Consider the following 16,676-nt stretch of genomic DNA (forward strand, 5'->3'; position numbering starts at 1 on the left):
TAACTTCGCAACTCCTTCATCCCCTTTAAGCCTTTATTTAAAGGACACCTTCTCAAGGACACTTCCCTGAAAACTAATTTAAAAATGCAACCCCTCCTAACTCCCGATCCTCACCAATGTTTTCTTTTTCTTTTTTTTTTTTATTATTTTTATTTATTTATTTATTTATGTTTTGCGGTACACGGGCCTCTCACTGCTGTGGCCTCTCCCGTTGCGGAGCGCAGGCTCCGGACGCGCAGGCTCAGTGGCCATGGCTCACGGGCCCAGCCGCTCCACGGCATGTGGGATCTTCCTGGACCGGGGCACGAACCCGTGTCCCCTGCATCGGCAGGCAGACTCTCAACCACTGCACCACCAGGGAAGCCCCAATGTTTTATTTTTCATCAAACATTTATCCTTCTCTAACACACTATACATTATATACATACATATATAGTTTAATCAGATAAGTATCTTTTTATTCTGTATTACATATTTGTAGTTGTCTCTAAATACATATATTTTAGTTGTCAATAACACCCCACCAAAATGTAAGCTCCACAGGGACCAGGACTTTGTCCGTTTTGTCTAGTGATGCATCCCCAGTATTCAATAAATACTTAACTGAATAAATAAATGTAATCATTAGTAGATGTATTTATTATGACATGAAAAGTATTAAATTATCTTAAGAGCTTGGGGTAAGGAAAAGAAACCAACAGAGTTCACACCTCTTCCTCTGGGAAGCCACTCTAACCCCACTCAGGCTATGTTAGGTGTCCCTTCTATGTGCTCCAAATGCTCCCTGGAATTCCCCTTTCCCAGAACTTGTCACACTATATTGTAATTATCTGTTTATATATCTGTCCTCCGCTGAAACTCTAAGTCCCATAAGATACCAAAGGATGGTGCCCATCTGGGAAACACCGCACATCAAGCACCTGGTAATACCATCCTGCATGTCCAACAAACAGTATCTGTGGTCGAATGTCACTGTCAAAAAGCAGAAGAATACACTTAAAGGTCTTAGGATCTCTCGACATCATTCCTTCCTGTGATATTCTGGAAAGACAGAAGAGCCAATAGCTGTAAGGAAACATAAACAGAGTCAGGAAATAGTTAAGTACAGAAGCAAAGAAAGTTGGTGAGCAATAGTGCCATTGTTTTGGCTGAAAGAGAACAGGCAAAATTATCTTGGTCTTGAAAAATAGTTTAATATTTTTATTAGAAGTATGTATATTGTCTGAAGATCACTCCACTGTTGAATTATATTAACAGCTGAATATTAGAGAATAACAAACAAATCTTGAAAAAATTAAGTTACGAAAATCAAAATAATTACCATAGAAAAGCAATGCGTATAAATAGATAACAGATTTTACAGTGTTATTCTCAAGGGGGAAGGGGAATGGCTGTTAGAGCTGCAAAAGTTCATTTAACAAACGTATTTTTCTAATTTTACAACCAACTTTAAGAGGAAAAATTATCCTTAGTATGCATATTCATAGACAGTAGAAACATAATTACTAAATATCAGCCTTGGTGAGTTTTTTTTTTAGAAGTTTCCAATAGATACCTATAAAATACCCACAGTCTTTTATGAAGAGATCATGGCTATATCTTAGCCTTAAAATAAATGCATTCATTTGGTAATAATTTGGGGGCTGGAAGAAGTCGTTATCACACACACCCATATACTTAAGCACCAAATTTATCATAAATAGCTTTGACTTGGCTTATAACCTCAGTAGTGTAGAGGCGCACAGAAATGTCTTATCTCATCTTGTCCTAAGAAGTAGCATTGCTCATTGCCTGCATGCATATTACCCAAGCACATCACACAGGGGAGACTCAGGACTTTGAAAAAAAGGGGCTCCTCAGCTCGCCTCTCTTCAGCAAGAAGCAAACACATCTTGTTTTGTTTTCAGCGGCCTGCTAGTGCATTCAACATCGGGCCTCCCTTTCCTCCTCTGCTTAATGAAAAATGCAATTTGACCAATAACTGTGTGAAATGCATTATAAGCAACAAGAAGGCAGTTCATCAGAAACCTGACATTTTTTATTCCTTTCTCTCTGCATAATTTTTCAAATAACTCCCAACCGGGAAATGACTTCAGCCTGCTGCCTGAATTGTACATTTATTTGTTCACTTGTGCAAGGAGAAACCTGAGCTAAGTCAAGTGAGATACGTGCACACGGTCCTGGAAGGATCATTTGAGAACCAGTTTCAAAGCAGATTCTAATTCAAAAATGCCTCTGCCACTTAGACCCACATGGAGATGTTACCAGCCTCACGAAATACCATGGAGTAACTGAGTTGTGCCAGTGGTGGAAGTGATCCCGGCCACGGTGGCTTCCTTGCTGGGAGAGGGAGGAGAAGGTGGAGGAGGGGCAGTTGATTACAAATAGCTTTAGGGAGGATGCGATAAAAGCGGACATACAAAGCCACGGGCTATTGATTGCAAATCTGGCAAGGCTGCAGGCCATTCTCATTGCAGGCAGGGCACCGCAGGGCCCGATAGGACTCCTTAAATCTGTTGGCCAGCATCGAGAACTTGCTGCCGTGGCACAGAGAGCAGGTGGCACTGCCCGATCCTCGGCAGTGAAAACAGTTGTCCTCGGGAAGTTCCCCTTCCTGCAAGAGACAGGTCAGGGTTAAGTCACAGCAGCAGTTCAAATCCATTGTTCACACACAAGTCAAAATAGCACTGGGAGCCTAAAGAGGCCGGGGCAGAATTCGAGGAAAATGCGTCCCACACGTGCCAACGAGGGACCTGGCCAGAGGCACAGAATAAGCTCAGCACTTTATCGGAGATTTCCCTGATGGACCTCTCTAAGACAGCAACTCCTGCCACCAGGCCGTGCACTCCACAACTTGACCTTTTTCATCTCTCTTGTCACCATCTGACACGTTATTTCCGTACCCATAAGGGCAGGACTTAATGTTCCTCATTGCCAAACTAATAGTGAACACTTGTGAAACACCTGGGAGGTGTCAGGCGCTGTACCCGAGCCCTCGGCAGTGAGAGTGCAGAGGCCTAACCACTGGACTGCCAGGGAATTCCCTGGGCACTGTTCTAAGAGCTCTCTCTGTGCCAGTGGTCACACAGCTTGAAGAGAAGGAGGCAGGCTTGGGTCCCAGGGGGTCGGGCGCCAGAGGTCATGCTCCTACTGACTCCATATGCAGCCCTCATCAGAGTTGCCCAGCAGTAGGTGCCCAGGATTGTTCTGTGTGACTGAGGGGACGGATGAATGGATGTTGCAATCCTTTGGAGCGTAGCTCTGAATTCCTGCAGAACTTTTATCTTTATGCTCTTGGAGAGCCATGAAAAGGCCCTGTGATTAAGAGCTCGGCTCTGGAGTCAGCAGCCTGGAGCTGAGGCCTGCCTCTGACAACAACTGTGCACCTGGGACGGTTCCCTTAACCTCCCTAAATCTCAGTTTCTTTACCTGTGATCTGGGAGGGATATTGCTTACCTCTCTGAGTAGCTGGAATATTAAATGAGAGAGTATATGTAAATGCCCTAATATGTTATCTGGCATATTATAGGTTCTCCATTAAAGTTAGTTTACTTCTAAGCCTTGTCCCCTCCTGCCAGGGACACCAGACTATGCCCCTTGGCTATCGCTGTGCTCTTCCCCTAAGACATCTCAAGGAAACTGGCAATTTTGCGCTGCCATGCAATGACCGTGCACAGACCACGAACCTTCTGTGAAATAAGGGGTAATACCAGATCGATACCAGGTAGATTCAGCACCAATTCCTGTCCATTTCACCTTTTGAACATCTCTCGAATCTCTTCAGTTTCCCCTCCACAACCACAATCCCGATCCAGACACCTATCGATTCTGGCAGGAACTCAGCATAGTTCCTGCCTCCGGGCTTGTGGGATGTTCTCACCATGGATACCAATCTCATGAACCTACAGTTGTGATTGCCACATAGAAAGCACCCAAGAAACCTTGTAATGAACACCTGCCCACCAGATAAACTTCAGGTTAAAACCCAAACCCTGGGACTTCCCTGGTGGCTCAGTGGTTAAGAATCCGCCTGCCACTGCAGGGGACACGGGTTCGAGCCCTGGTCCGGGAAGATCCCACATGCCGCGGAGCAACGAAGCCTGTGCACCACAACTACTTAAGCCCGCGTGCCTAGGGCCCGTGCTCCTCAACAAGAGAAGCCACCGCAATGAAAAGCCCACGCACCGCAACGATTAGTAGCCACTGCTCGTTGCAACTAGAGAAAGCCCGCGTGCAGCAATGCAGACCCAACACAGCCAAAGATAGATAGATAAATAAATAAATTTATTGAAAAAAAATCTCCTTAGCTGATGTACATTGTCAGTTACTTCTTACATCAGGCTCTCATCCTTAGGTTTCTCTAGCTGGTGTCGAGGAAACTTTCCCCACTCTCAACCCAACCAGCTCCTACCTGTTCTCAGATGTCAGCTTAGCAGCACTTCCTCCAGGAAGCCTTGCCCACTCGTACCTCTGGACCAGGAGTCCCACCCCACTGCCCCTACAAGCCTGGCAGGTCTCACACTCCCCTGAAAGTTCCTGCTGACTAGACAGGAAGTGTTCTGGGCTAGTGCCTCTCTCCATCACTTCCTGACATCTAGTGTAGTACCTGGCACAATATTTGCTGTTCACATACTTGCTGAATGAATAAACAAACAAAACAATGATGTCTGGAGATCCCTTAGTGTTCTTAAATTCTAGGAACTAACAAGACAGCTGGAGTTCCCTGGGTGCCTCAACCAGCTAACACAGATTTCTTTTGTAACCTAAGAATACAAATCATCTCTGAAAAGGGAGGCCTATGTTCTAAAAATAGCCCCATCGCACTGCAAAGTGCCTAAGTAGGTATTAAACTGTATTTATTCTAGATGTAGGGAATGGAGGTCATTTTCCAGCTGACAAAATCCCAGATGATGTCCATGTCCCCTTTTGTTAATATTTTACTGATTGTTGCCATATTCTGATATGGTAACAATGGGGAAATTGGTTTTCTTCCCTTAAAGTATGCAGAATAAATATATTTGCCAAAATATTCTTAAAGCAAATTGTCATGGTCCATTTTCCTGCCAAATCCATCATGTTTTTGTTTTGCACTTGATCCCACTGAGATTTTAATGATGTAAGTCAATGTTGTCAAAGAAAATACAGTAAAATCCTACCATAATGCTATACATGTGATCCAAAAATTCATTTGCATAGAATGCCAGGCCAGATATTGAAAGATTAGTGAAATAACCTGGTGAGCCTGCCATAAAGAACAAGGACAAATCATCAATCAAATCTCATCTCATGTCACATGGTTATATGACACATTGTTAGAGGTTTCACTGGAGTTTCCATTCTTTTTTTGTGTGTGTGTGGTACGCGGGTCTCTCACTGTTGTGGCCTCTCCCGTTGCGGAGCACAGGCTCCGGACGTGCAGGCTCAGCGGCCATGGCTCACGGGCCCAGCCGCTCCGCGGCATGTGGGATCTTCCCGGACCGGGGCACGAACCCGTGTCCCCTGCATCGGCAGGCAGACTCCCAACCACTGCGCCACCAGGGAAGGTCTGGAGTTTCCATTCTTATCCTAAGTTACCACCTTTCCTCCAACTGTTTGCTCTCAATATGCTCCTTTTAATCATTCAGTTAACTCAACAGGTATTTATTGAGCCTCTACTCTATATAAGCCATGCATGATATCAGCGTCTGCATACCAGTCTCAATATTTTTAAAAATTCTTCCCAGAAAACATTTAGTAAGAAGATATAGAACATCGCTGCACAGCATAACTTAGGTTCGAGAACCCAACAACCTACCCAAACCACCTCTCATTAGCTCCATGACCAAGAAAAGGGGTCTCAGCTTTCATCAGAGACTCAAAGGCTTGCGTGGCCCTGAAGATGGTAACCAGCACCAATCTGGAGGTCGATCAGCAGAGTGATTAAGATCATGAGATTGGTAGTCAGATGGACCCGGGTTTGACTACTGACCCCGGTGACCTCTGGCGAGTTACTTAACTTCTCTGAGCCTTAGTTTCCCCAGCTGCAGAATGGGACTACAGATAATACCCACCTCACAGAGTCCTTGTGAGGATGAAATGGACTACTGCATGGAAAGCACTGGGCATGGGGCCTGGCTAACATGAACCCTCAAAAAATGGCAGTTATTATTATTATTATCATTATTCTGTTTCAAAGGTAAGATCACCTAAAGCATAAAGAAGCCCAGATGACTTATGGTCTCAAATCCACTGAATACAGGGTCAGATTTTTCTCCTTCTACTTTTCATTGTGGCTCAATTCAATTATTCCTCTCCTTTTCTTTTATAGTTAATACAGACGTTCAAGCATGGCCTGGCTTTTAGCCCTCCCTGCTCTTTCATCAAGGTCCTACTGTTTCCCTGTTCCATATAACACAACAAAGAGTCTCTTGGTCAGAATGGGCTCCTTGATGTTCTTTGACCCTCTGATTTAGAATAAAAGTTGTCTGGGCATTTACTGCATGAGGGATGGGGCAAACAAATAGCAATTTCAAACAGAGCTTAGGGACTTCCCTGGTGGCGCAGTGGTTACGAATCCGCCTGCCGATGCAGGGGACACGGGTTCGAGCCCTGGTCTGGGAAGATCCCACATGCCGTGGAGCACCTAAGCCCATGCACCACAACTACTGAGGCTGTGCTCTAGAGGCTGCAAGCCACAGCTACTGAAGCCCGAGTGCTCAACTACTAAGGCCCACGTGCCTAGAGCCCGTGCTCCACAACAAGAGAAGCCACTGCAATGAGAAGTCCATGCACCGCAATGAAGAGTGGCCCCCGCTCGCCACAACTAAAAAAAGAAAGCCCGCGTGCAACAATGAAGACTCAACGCAGGCAACAATCAATCAATTAATTAATTAATTAATTATAAATAAATAAAATAAAATAGAGCTTAAAGGACAGGCAAGTGGAGTATAACCTTTCACAGCAACTTTCTGCTGCCCACCTCTGTCTTGGTTTGTGGCATTATAGCTAAAAAACACCGTTCTCTCCAAATTGAATTGAAAGGTAATTGTCATAGCAGGCTTGTTGTTGCTTTTTCATTCAGGCCTGCAATGTGACCTGCATTTCTGGTCCTCTTCTGAAAATGCATGCTCCAAGTTACAATACGGTATGGAAAAGGATAGCATTAATGAATTTTAAAGTGGGACGGTAATGCTTTGGATCACAAAGTTTAGTTGTCTGACTGCTGCTATGCTAGGCTCTGAATAGTGCTTTGTAGAAAGCGAGAGAAGGCAGAGGCAGAATATTTCTTATCAGTTGGCATTTTCATTCCAAATTCCAGTATTCTTTCCACAAACATTTACCTAATATTTACTGAGCACCTATTAAATGTCAGGCTCTATTTTTTTTAGCATTGGAACTACTATGTTACACCCAACATAAACATGCCCCCTGACCTAATAGAGACCAAATCCTAGTGGGTAAGAGCAAACATTAACCAAAGAATCACACAAATAAATGTAAGATTACATGTGCAGGGGGAGGGGGAGGTGCCTTGCGGGGTCCATCCTTGTGGATTTTTATCCTCATGGGATTTTATCCTCATGGAAACCAGGGGAGGCCTCTCTGTAGAAGCGATGCCTCCACTGAGATCTGTGGGCAAGGAGGTAGGGTGTCTGGAGAATATTCTAGGCACAGGGAAGTTGCCAGCAAAGAACATCTAAGGGGTAGCCAGATGGGCAGTGTGCATAGGGCAGAGAATTAGCAGATATGTGTACGAGATGAGGCTGAAAAAGCCAGGCCACACAGTGCTTTCTAGAACAAGTGAGGAGTTTTGGTTTTATCCCAAGTGATAAGAGCCTACTGAAAGTTGTTTTCTTTTGGCAGCAGGGGTGGGGGGGTGTGAGCAAGGGATGGCATGATCAGATTTGCATTTCAACTATATTTTATCAAGTGTGAGATCAGGTCGGAAAGAGACAGGAATTGTTCTGAGGAGAACTGGAGTCTGGTCATGGCTTTCTCATTCCCTTGACTCAAGTGCAAGGAAACCCCTGGCCCATTTTGTCACGCTAACCCATGGGAGGTTCAGCTTCAAGTCCCAAGAGATGGAATCTAAAGAGAGAAAATTCATTTCTGCTGCTTTCCAAGCTTTTACTCTCTTAGCTTAAATTCACCAAAATTGCTTTTCTCACCTTCAACCCCATACTGTGAACTAACGAGTGTCATCACCTTCCCGCTTGTCTGAGCATGTCTGAGCAAGGTGGGGTGTGCACACCTCTGAAACGTGTGGGGAGAAAAAAACATTCGTACTATCTATATTTATTTTTTATCTAAAGAAAACAAAACAAGAAATTAAGCTTTAATAATATCTTCATAAGAAAAGGTTATATTGATTTTTAATAAACAAGGTGACACCAGCACCCTCACTAAGTTGGGCAGTCGCTTAACATAGGTGGTACCCAAGGGACCCTGTTGTATACATGATGTAAAGTGACCTCACTTTACATAAAGTGACAATGACAACCCTGCTCATTCGTTCACTTTCAGCATATTACAACATGTGGTTCACTAGTGTCTGGTCTAGTGGATTTACAGATGATATTGCTTAGTTTTAACTAAACTAATCTCCACAAACTCTAAAGACAAATAGATTTATTAGATTTCTTTAAGGAAACTGTGGGCTGAGAATTACCAACAGTAATAGGAGCACAAGCAAACCCATGAGAAAAGGACAGAGCTGATTTTTTTCCATCTCTAGAACAAGCTGTTCTAAGCCTCAATGCAAAGTGAAAACGATAAGTTCCTAATCAGATCTTAAATCATTCAAAATAATTCAAATTATGAGTATTTGAAATATGGGCTTATAACTATTATTGCTAACAATAAAATGTGATAAACCACTAGAATATAATAAACTTAAAATTCCTCAACATCTTTAACGTTTAGACATAAGTATTCACATTCAAAAGTTCTTACTTAAATAGTGCACAGTGAGAACAATTTGGAGACCATGGCTATAGGGCCAGCTCTGCGCAGGGCAGTGAACCGTTCTGACATACCTGTGGGTACTGGTTATGGGGGAAGGTGCCTCCCGTCTCTGCCAAAGGCCCATCGTTCTGGTCTCCATAGATTTCTTCTTTGCTCATCAGAGACTCTTCCTCAGCCTCCTCTTCCTTCTGGAGCATTTTCCTCATGAAATCTCTCTTGTCCATTGGAGTTCGAATGATTTTCAGGTTATTCGTGTAGATGATTATCTTTCCAAAATCTATAATAGGTGGGGACTAGAGAAATGAAGAATGAGCATGGTCATTCACCAGGAGTCACCAAATACAGGGCTGCAGAACCTCTTCAACATCCCAGGAAAGAGAGATATGGTCTGGCACTAGGGATCCCATCACAGCCCAAAGCTACAATTCATTCTCTGGTTTCTTTGCTCGGTCTGAAAACCCTGAACAACAGCTTCTTTCTTCCTGTTGATGGTAACCAGCCAAAGCTGAATTAATCATGTAACTAGAATGTAGGACTCTGCAGGACAGGGTCTAGAGCTTCTATTTCTGCTACATACCATGGGATCTGGTGCAGGGCTGGGCACAGTGAGTGCTTAATGCATACAAAGGAAAGCTTTTAAAAAATAAGTCTCTCAGTAACCAAATTACTAGTTATGCTTTTTTTTAAAAAAATTACCAGTTTACATAATTAATCAGGGTGCCTTTTAAGTTCTAACTTTTTTTTGTTTATTGTATAATGTGCATCATTTGAAAATACCAAGGAAATATCTTTTTGTTTTTAATGATGCATGAATGGAAGTAATGCTACTTGGCAGTATTTGATTGTAAGAAATCAATAAAGTAACTGTATTTCTAAAAAAATAAACAAATCTCTCTCCAACATTTTTATGCATAAATAATAACAGTAGACACAATTTATTGAATTACTACTATTATTATTATTATAGTGGATAGCATTTGTTTTGGGTCAGGCTTCATACTAAGCATTTTACAAACATTACCTCACTTCCCTCCCAAACATCCCTATGAGGTAGATGCTATGATTTCTACATTTTACAGAGAAGGAGACTGAGGTTCAGTGTGGTTAAGAGTCTTCCACATTTACAGAGTTACTCAGCGTTTGTGGCCAGGATTCAAACCCAGGTCTGTCTCACCCTAAGGACCATATTCTTAACACCTATACTGTAGTACTCATAAACATTCCCCACAACCACCAGATAAGATATATGTGTGTGTGTGTGTGTGTGTGTGTGTGTGTTCATTATTCATATAATATGAAAATTTTTTATGTCAATAAACGTACTTCTATAGCATCATTATTAATAGCCTATGTTCCCTTGTATGGATTTATCATGTGTTACTTCATCATTTGCTGAGAAACAACTTGGGCAATACTACAATGCAGTAGAGAAGCCTGGGGAGGAAATGTTTCGCAGAGCTAGGATAGCTTGGGGGGAAACAACACTAGATCCCAGTTCCATTGTCCACCAGTTGTGAGATGGGGAGAGCCATTTGGCCTCTCAGAACCTGTTTGCTCACGCAAATGGGTTGACATCCAACTAATGGGCACCACCAGAGACAAATTACTTATTAAAATATATGAATATTTCCATACCGGGTGGTTGGTTATCAGGTGCTGTCCTGATACTCCTGAGAGCCTTCCTGCTTCCCCAGCCTCTCTCCTCAGGGAGCCTCTCACATCCCCAAACGCAGCAATGTAGACATTAATGCTTAAGACCCCAGTCTCAGGACCCTGCCCCAGCACTCTGCTGGCTTCTGTGCTGACTTAGCAGTGTTCCTGTGCTTCAATATTTTGACTCTCATCCCTGAGGCTAATTATATCAACGTCTAGGGGCGAGGGTGCAATGAAGAATATGTAAGAGTTTGCAAAAGCTGAAGATACTATGCAAGTGATGGGCACTGTTACTGCCACTAGTATTAGAAACTTCTTCAGTAGTGCACGTACAATCATGCTACACAACTACATTCCCCAGCATGAAATATCTGGCCCTGCTTTTACAGAACTGTATAAACCAAATTTATTTGGATGCCACAGTTAAGCAGTCTCCTATTTAAAGCCATCAGGCATTCAATCACAACCTGGCTTGAGCAGGACTTCAATCTTCAGGTCCCCTTCCTTGAAACACCCGTGGAGTTTTCAATAATTATTTACGGAGCCACAAGCTTCCTGCCTGGCCCTGTATTCTCTCCCTCTCTTCAGGGGATCATGTAGCAGCTTCCATTTCCTACTGTTTGATGCATGCTGGGTTCCTGTTTCACACTCTGGACTATCAGTTTCTGAGCATCAGAAGATAAAGATGGTGGCACTTTTGGAAGGTTCCATATCTCTTTCCAGTAATAGCCAAAGAGGTTCAGTTACTAGGAAGCTTTTTTCACACATAGGGCTGGTTTTTTCAAGGCAAAATTCTCAATATACCAAAAAAAAAAAAAAAAAAAAAATTGCAGTCATCTGGTCCAACCTCCTGCCTCTAAGCTGGTCAGCATCTGAGACACTCAGGATAGTAAATTTATTTTTAAGATACTCCAAAGATGGAGGGTCCCAAATCACCTTTAAGGTGTGTTTAAGTTTCAGTCACCCTGACAGCCAAGTTCTTCCTTGTGTCTAAGGAAACTCTCTGGGTGTAACTAAAGTTCACATTATCCAGTTACACCCAATTGCCTGTGAGGAATACCCACTCTTACATTATAGAGGACCAGGATGGAGCCAGGAATTTTTTGTGTCCTTCCAATGCTCGGAATGGCAACTTATGTGATTAAACATTCATAAATACTCTGATGTCAAAAGCAACAGGACTAGGAATTGCCATTCAGGGACCATGAAACCTTTCCACTGCTCTGTGTTTAAATGCAGACATGCCTAGTGGGTACCAGAAACTCAATGGCGTTTGGAGGTAGGCAGACCTGAGTTCAAATTTTAAATCTCTCAAACTGTGTGAGATTTGCAAGTTTTTTTAAGCCCTATAAACTTGTTTTTCCAATTTGTAAAACTCTCACAGAGTTACTGTGAAGAAAAATTTGCATAATTTCCACAAAGTACCTGTTCAATAAATGTTACTTTCCTTCTTCCTTTCCCTTTCATTTTTTTAAATGAACCTTATAAATTTTAGTCAGTTTCAATTCCTTAAAATATCTGATTGTTTATAACCACTTTCTCTATCCATCACATAAAATTTTAAAAGACTCCATATTTCCTAGATAAGAACCTGGTCATTATCACAATGGTAGGTAACATATACTGAGCATATACAATGTGCCAGGCACAATGCTAAGTACTTTTAATGTCATATATTTTTAATCACCGTGATAATCTTTGAAAGTAGGTACTTTTATTATCACAAGGTTAAGTGGCTTGCTCAAGCTCACAGAGTAAGTGGGTAGAACGGACATCAAGTCCAGGTTTAATTGACACCAGAGCCTTGCTTTTTATGATTATTATTTTATTGTGGTAAAATATACATAACATAAAATTTACCACTTTAACCTTCTTAAGGTTCAGTTCGGGGACATCAGTACATTCACATTATTGTGCAACCACGTGTCTTCAGAATGTTTTCTTATTCCCACACTGAAACTCTTCAGTTAAACTCCACCTTCTCCTCTCCCCAACCCCTGGCAAACACCACTCTGCTTTCTGTCTCCGTAAATTAGACTATGCTAGTACCTCATGAAAGTGGAATCATACAACTATCTTTTTGTGACCGGCTATTGCACTTAGCTCAAGGTCTTCCGGGTTCAGGCATGTTATAATGTGTATCAGAATTTCCTTCCTTTTAAGGCTGAATAACATTCTACTGTATGTATATACCACGTTTTGTTTGTTCAGTCACCTACTGATGAATATTTGGGCACCTATGGGCAACGATGCTGCTATGAACACTGGTGTACAAATACCTGTTCAAGTTCAGAGCCCTTGCTTTTAATTATTGTGTTTCACTGCTACCCAGTGTTGCTGCAAAGCCGATATTTACTAAGGGTTATTTTACAGTTGGATTCACTATTGAAAAATCATGACTTCCCAGCTCTCATTTCCTTATTTTTCCTAAGTACCGCACTGACAACCTGTTTCAGTGGGTGGAGCTGCACGAATCCATCCTGATCACTCTCACACCAGAGGCGGCCTAGCAGTGGGATGTGGCATTTGTCCAGGCAACAAAGAAAACAAGGATAACCGGATGAAGCAGAAATCAAACCCTGAACCTTGTCTCTAGAGTACTATGTTTAAAACCACTGTGCCGTGCTGCAAGGAAGACTCCGGTAGCTGGTTTTATCAAGTCCATGCCTAATCATACTTTTACATAAATGCCAAGTATGACACATGACTGATGAAGGTCAAGAAGTCCAACATTATAAACCATGGCCTTGTACAAGGTTCGTATAAACTATGACTTTATAAATTCTAAAGCTACAAATGAGATTTAGTTAAAAAGAAATCCTGTAAGTACAGGATATAACAAAGTACCTAGGACGTAATAAGCACTTGATAAATGGTAACTATTATTATCATCATCATCACTATTATTAATGGCCTTATTCTCTTAAAAGGACCATTCCATAGGGCCAAGGGCATGAGGAATCAGAAGACCTGGGTTCTTACTCTGACTCTACACCTAATGACCCTATAATATTGGGTGGGTCCCTTACAACTTGGAACTCAATTTTCCTCACTTGCAAAATGGAAAATACCATACTTTGCCTTTCTCCTCAAGGTTGTGAAGAAGACTCAATGAGATAGAATGTGATAGTGCTTTGTAATGCGTAAGTCACTCCACTAACGTGAGGGATTGTTCATTCCAGCCCCCTTTAATATCAAAAAGAAACCTGGTATTATCTTTGATAAATGTGGACATGCCCATAATTACACTTTTACCAATGCCAGCAAGGCCAATACATTTGTCTGCTATAGATGTATAATCTGTTCCCTTAGGAAACGAACAATAAAAATGATTAGAGAGTAATTATCTGAATTTCACACTTTAAAGATGAAAACATATCCTGGTGTGCTATTCATTAATAACCTGGTACATTATTTCATTGTATTCACTCTTTTTTTTTTTTTTTTAAGGCATTCATGGCCCTACTGGCAGAGAGCATATACACATCTCTGTTTTTGGAAATCAGCAAATATTTTCCAGGTTCTTCTAGCTTCAAAGAAGATCATGTATGGGCTTTTGATTATCCATGGTACTGGAGAAGATAACTGAAATTCACAGATAAAATACATGTTTCAAGTGAAATATTAGCTCAAATGTCTTCCCACGTAACATTTCCTCTGGCTGATTTGCTTTTCACCATTTCTTCCCAGGACTCCAACTACCCAGCATTCATGTTAACAAGCAATGGAAAGGCAAAATAAATAAATAAACAAACAAAAAAGCAGGCAGCAGGAGGGAGATAAGAAATAAAAGAAGACATGGATAAACCACAAGCTGAATAATTGGCTGGAATAAAGTAAGCACCTTCAAGCACTTAGCTCTTTCAGGAAAAATAACAACTCGTTGCTGCATAATTTTCTAAAACGGCAGACCGGCAACCTGAAAACCGCTGCATCTCTATTTCATTTACTTACCAAGATTGCCCAGCCAAAGACCCAATTACAGTTTGCTACCCTGGATGGAATTTGAATACTAGCTATGCGTATTGCACTTTCCAATAGGTAGTCAACAAGAATGTTATTTGCATCCCAGAAATATTATTCTGAGAGCGGCTTCACGTTTGGTGCACCTATAGCTCTGGTCAGTACCAGAGTAGGAGCGAGATACAAATCTGAACAATTCAGGTGTTTCTCTAACCACATTTTAGTCCTTAAAGCTTATACACCATGGGCAATACCAACCTTACGGTCATTCGCCTTGTAATCATTGAAGAAAGGCTGGCTGCTCGCCAAGGTGTAGGCACTACCCTCTCGAAACACGCTGATCCTCTGAGCAGTCAGCTTAGGGGAGTACGACCGGGGTTTGGGGGCTTCCCCAGACCCATAAACACCATCCATTGGTTCAAGGGACTCTTGGAGGAAACTGTGAGGGTACTCCTCCTTTGGCGACTCTAATTCCTGCCCATCCTCAAAGACCTGCTTCAACACCCGGCCACTGTAGGAGGAAGAGATTTTAAATCGTACTTTCCGGGGTTTGCCGTCACTCTTCTGGTTCAGCTTCTTCGCAGGGTCCTCCATCAGCAGAAGGTTCACCTTGTGGTTTCCAGGCTTTGGTGTAGCCAGTGAAACTTGGGGCTCTGAGAAAAAGGCATTTTATTTTCTCTCCTGCATATGATTAATTCAAGCTGGTGCTGGGGTATGCTCGGTTTACAGCAACTGACACCTGCACGTTAAATATTGATAGGCCTTCATGCCGAGGCAGGCTGCTGCGGGTCTATGGAGTGGACGGAGCATGAGACAAGACCGGGTCCTCTCGGAATCCCAAACTCGCCCGTACCTTCACCCCAACCCTGGCATTTCTTAATAGGAGCATGAGTAGATTTATTTAGACTGAACAAGTAATCAGTTCAGCAGGGATCAGTTAGCAAGGGTCTTGTTATTCTTACCCACAACTATGACCTAGTGAGCATTTAATAGGTGCCAGAGATTTTTACAAGCATTATCTTACTTTGTCCTCACAATAAACCTACAATGAAACTATTATTATCTGTGTTTTACAGAGGGGAAAGTGTGGGCCCCAGCAGATTCTCCATTAGTTTACTCTATTACAGCAAGTAAGTGACAGAGCAGGGATTCGAACTCAGTACTATGATTCCAAAACCCATGACCAGTCTACCAAGCCGAAAGTTTTCAAACCGTGTCTCATGGAGCCCTAGACAGGAAGAAGCCATGGGTCCTCCTGAGCCTTCTACTCCTGCATTAACCAACGCACCTTCACTTTATATCTATCTTATATTTAAGATTTCATCTGCAAGAACAGCATGAGCCCCAATGCCTACTGAAGACAGCACCTAGTAAATGCCCACACTGTGAGATAGTTGCTGGGATGAATATCAGAGAAGCACAAGACATGGGGCTTGAGAATGACAGTCCTATAATTCAGTTTTGGAAACAGGCCTAACACGTATGAAGTAACAGCTTCCTGCTTAGGGAGCAAACCGTCCACTGCTAACTGCCGGAACAGCTATTCTGGGAAGAGAGCAGTCCCTCAGGAGACAAGGATGGAAGAAGAAGGCTTATAATGGAAGGGCCCTTGTATTGGCAAAAAAAAGAACGAGTTGGATTTGAAGAGCTGACAGGGTGGAGGTTGACTTTCTCCCAGTCTTTGCTAACGACATCATCATTGACTTTGTTGCCCAAATTGATTTCTCCCGTACTTCTGCAGCCATTCCCATGGATTCTATCACCACTGCCTTCTTCCATCCAGCCCCACCTCTCCAGCCCCAGCTCAAGCCCTCATCACTTCTGTTTTCAGAGCTGTGGCAGCCTCGTGGTGACCTCCCCACCCATCCACAAGTCCATTCTCCACATAGATGACAGAGCTATGCTTCCAAAGCACAAGTCTGCGGATGCCACTCTGCTGCATAAAACGTCCTAACTCTTCAGGCAGCAGGCAAAGTTCCTCAAAACCTAACCCTGTCTTCCTCTCCAGACTGTCCTCTGTCTCTTCCAGGTGCTGCCTGGAATTTGTGTTCCAGGCATACTGACAATCTCACCTATTTCTCAAAACCACGGATTTCTGTCTCCTATCCAGTACAAAC

The 16,676-nt window shown here is 42.6% G+C and overlaps 1 protein-coding gene across 1 annotated transcript; it reads right to left on the reverse strand.

The window, feature by feature from the left end:
- Positions 1 to 1,185: 1,185 nt before the first annotated feature.
- On the reverse strand, positions 1,186 to 15,601 carry GRXCR2 (glutaredoxin and cysteine rich domain containing 2). The gene is made up of 3 exons (XM_004328772.4): positions 14,818 to 15,601; positions 9,015 to 9,236; positions 1,186 to 2,614 (listed from the first exon to the last, which is right to left on the reverse strand). The coding sequence occupies exons 1-3, from the start codon at positions 15,151 to 15,153 to the stop codon at positions 2,432 to 2,434; spliced, it is 741 nt and encodes a 246-aa protein (XP_004328820.1). The 5' UTR covers positions 15,154 to 15,601; the 3' UTR covers positions 1,186 to 2,431.
- Positions 15,602 to 16,676: the final 1,075 nt, after the last annotated feature.

Source organism: Tursiops truncatus, chromosome 3 (assembly GCF_011762595.2).
Source record: "Tursiops truncatus isolate mTurTru1 chromosome 3, mTurTru1.mat.Y, whole genome shotgun sequence".
NCBI classification, from domain to species: Eukaryota; Metazoa; Chordata; class Mammalia; order Artiodactyla; family Delphinidae; genus Tursiops; species Tursiops truncatus.

Bases quoted from the DNA above. Each gene is read 5' to 3' on its own strand.
- GRXCR2 (XM_004328772.4), bottom strand. From the start codon at position 15,153: ATGGAGGACCCTGCGAAGAAGCTGAACCAGAAGAGTGACGGCAAACCC. The intron at 9,237-14,817 runs GTTGGTATTGCC...TCATTTCTCTAG, and splicing joins ACAAGGCGAATGACCGTAAG to TCCCCACCTATTATAGATTT. The intron at 2,615-9,014 runs GTATGTCAGAAC...TGTCTCTTGCAG, and splicing joins CCCATAACCAGTACCCACAG to GAAGGGGAACTTCCCGAGGA.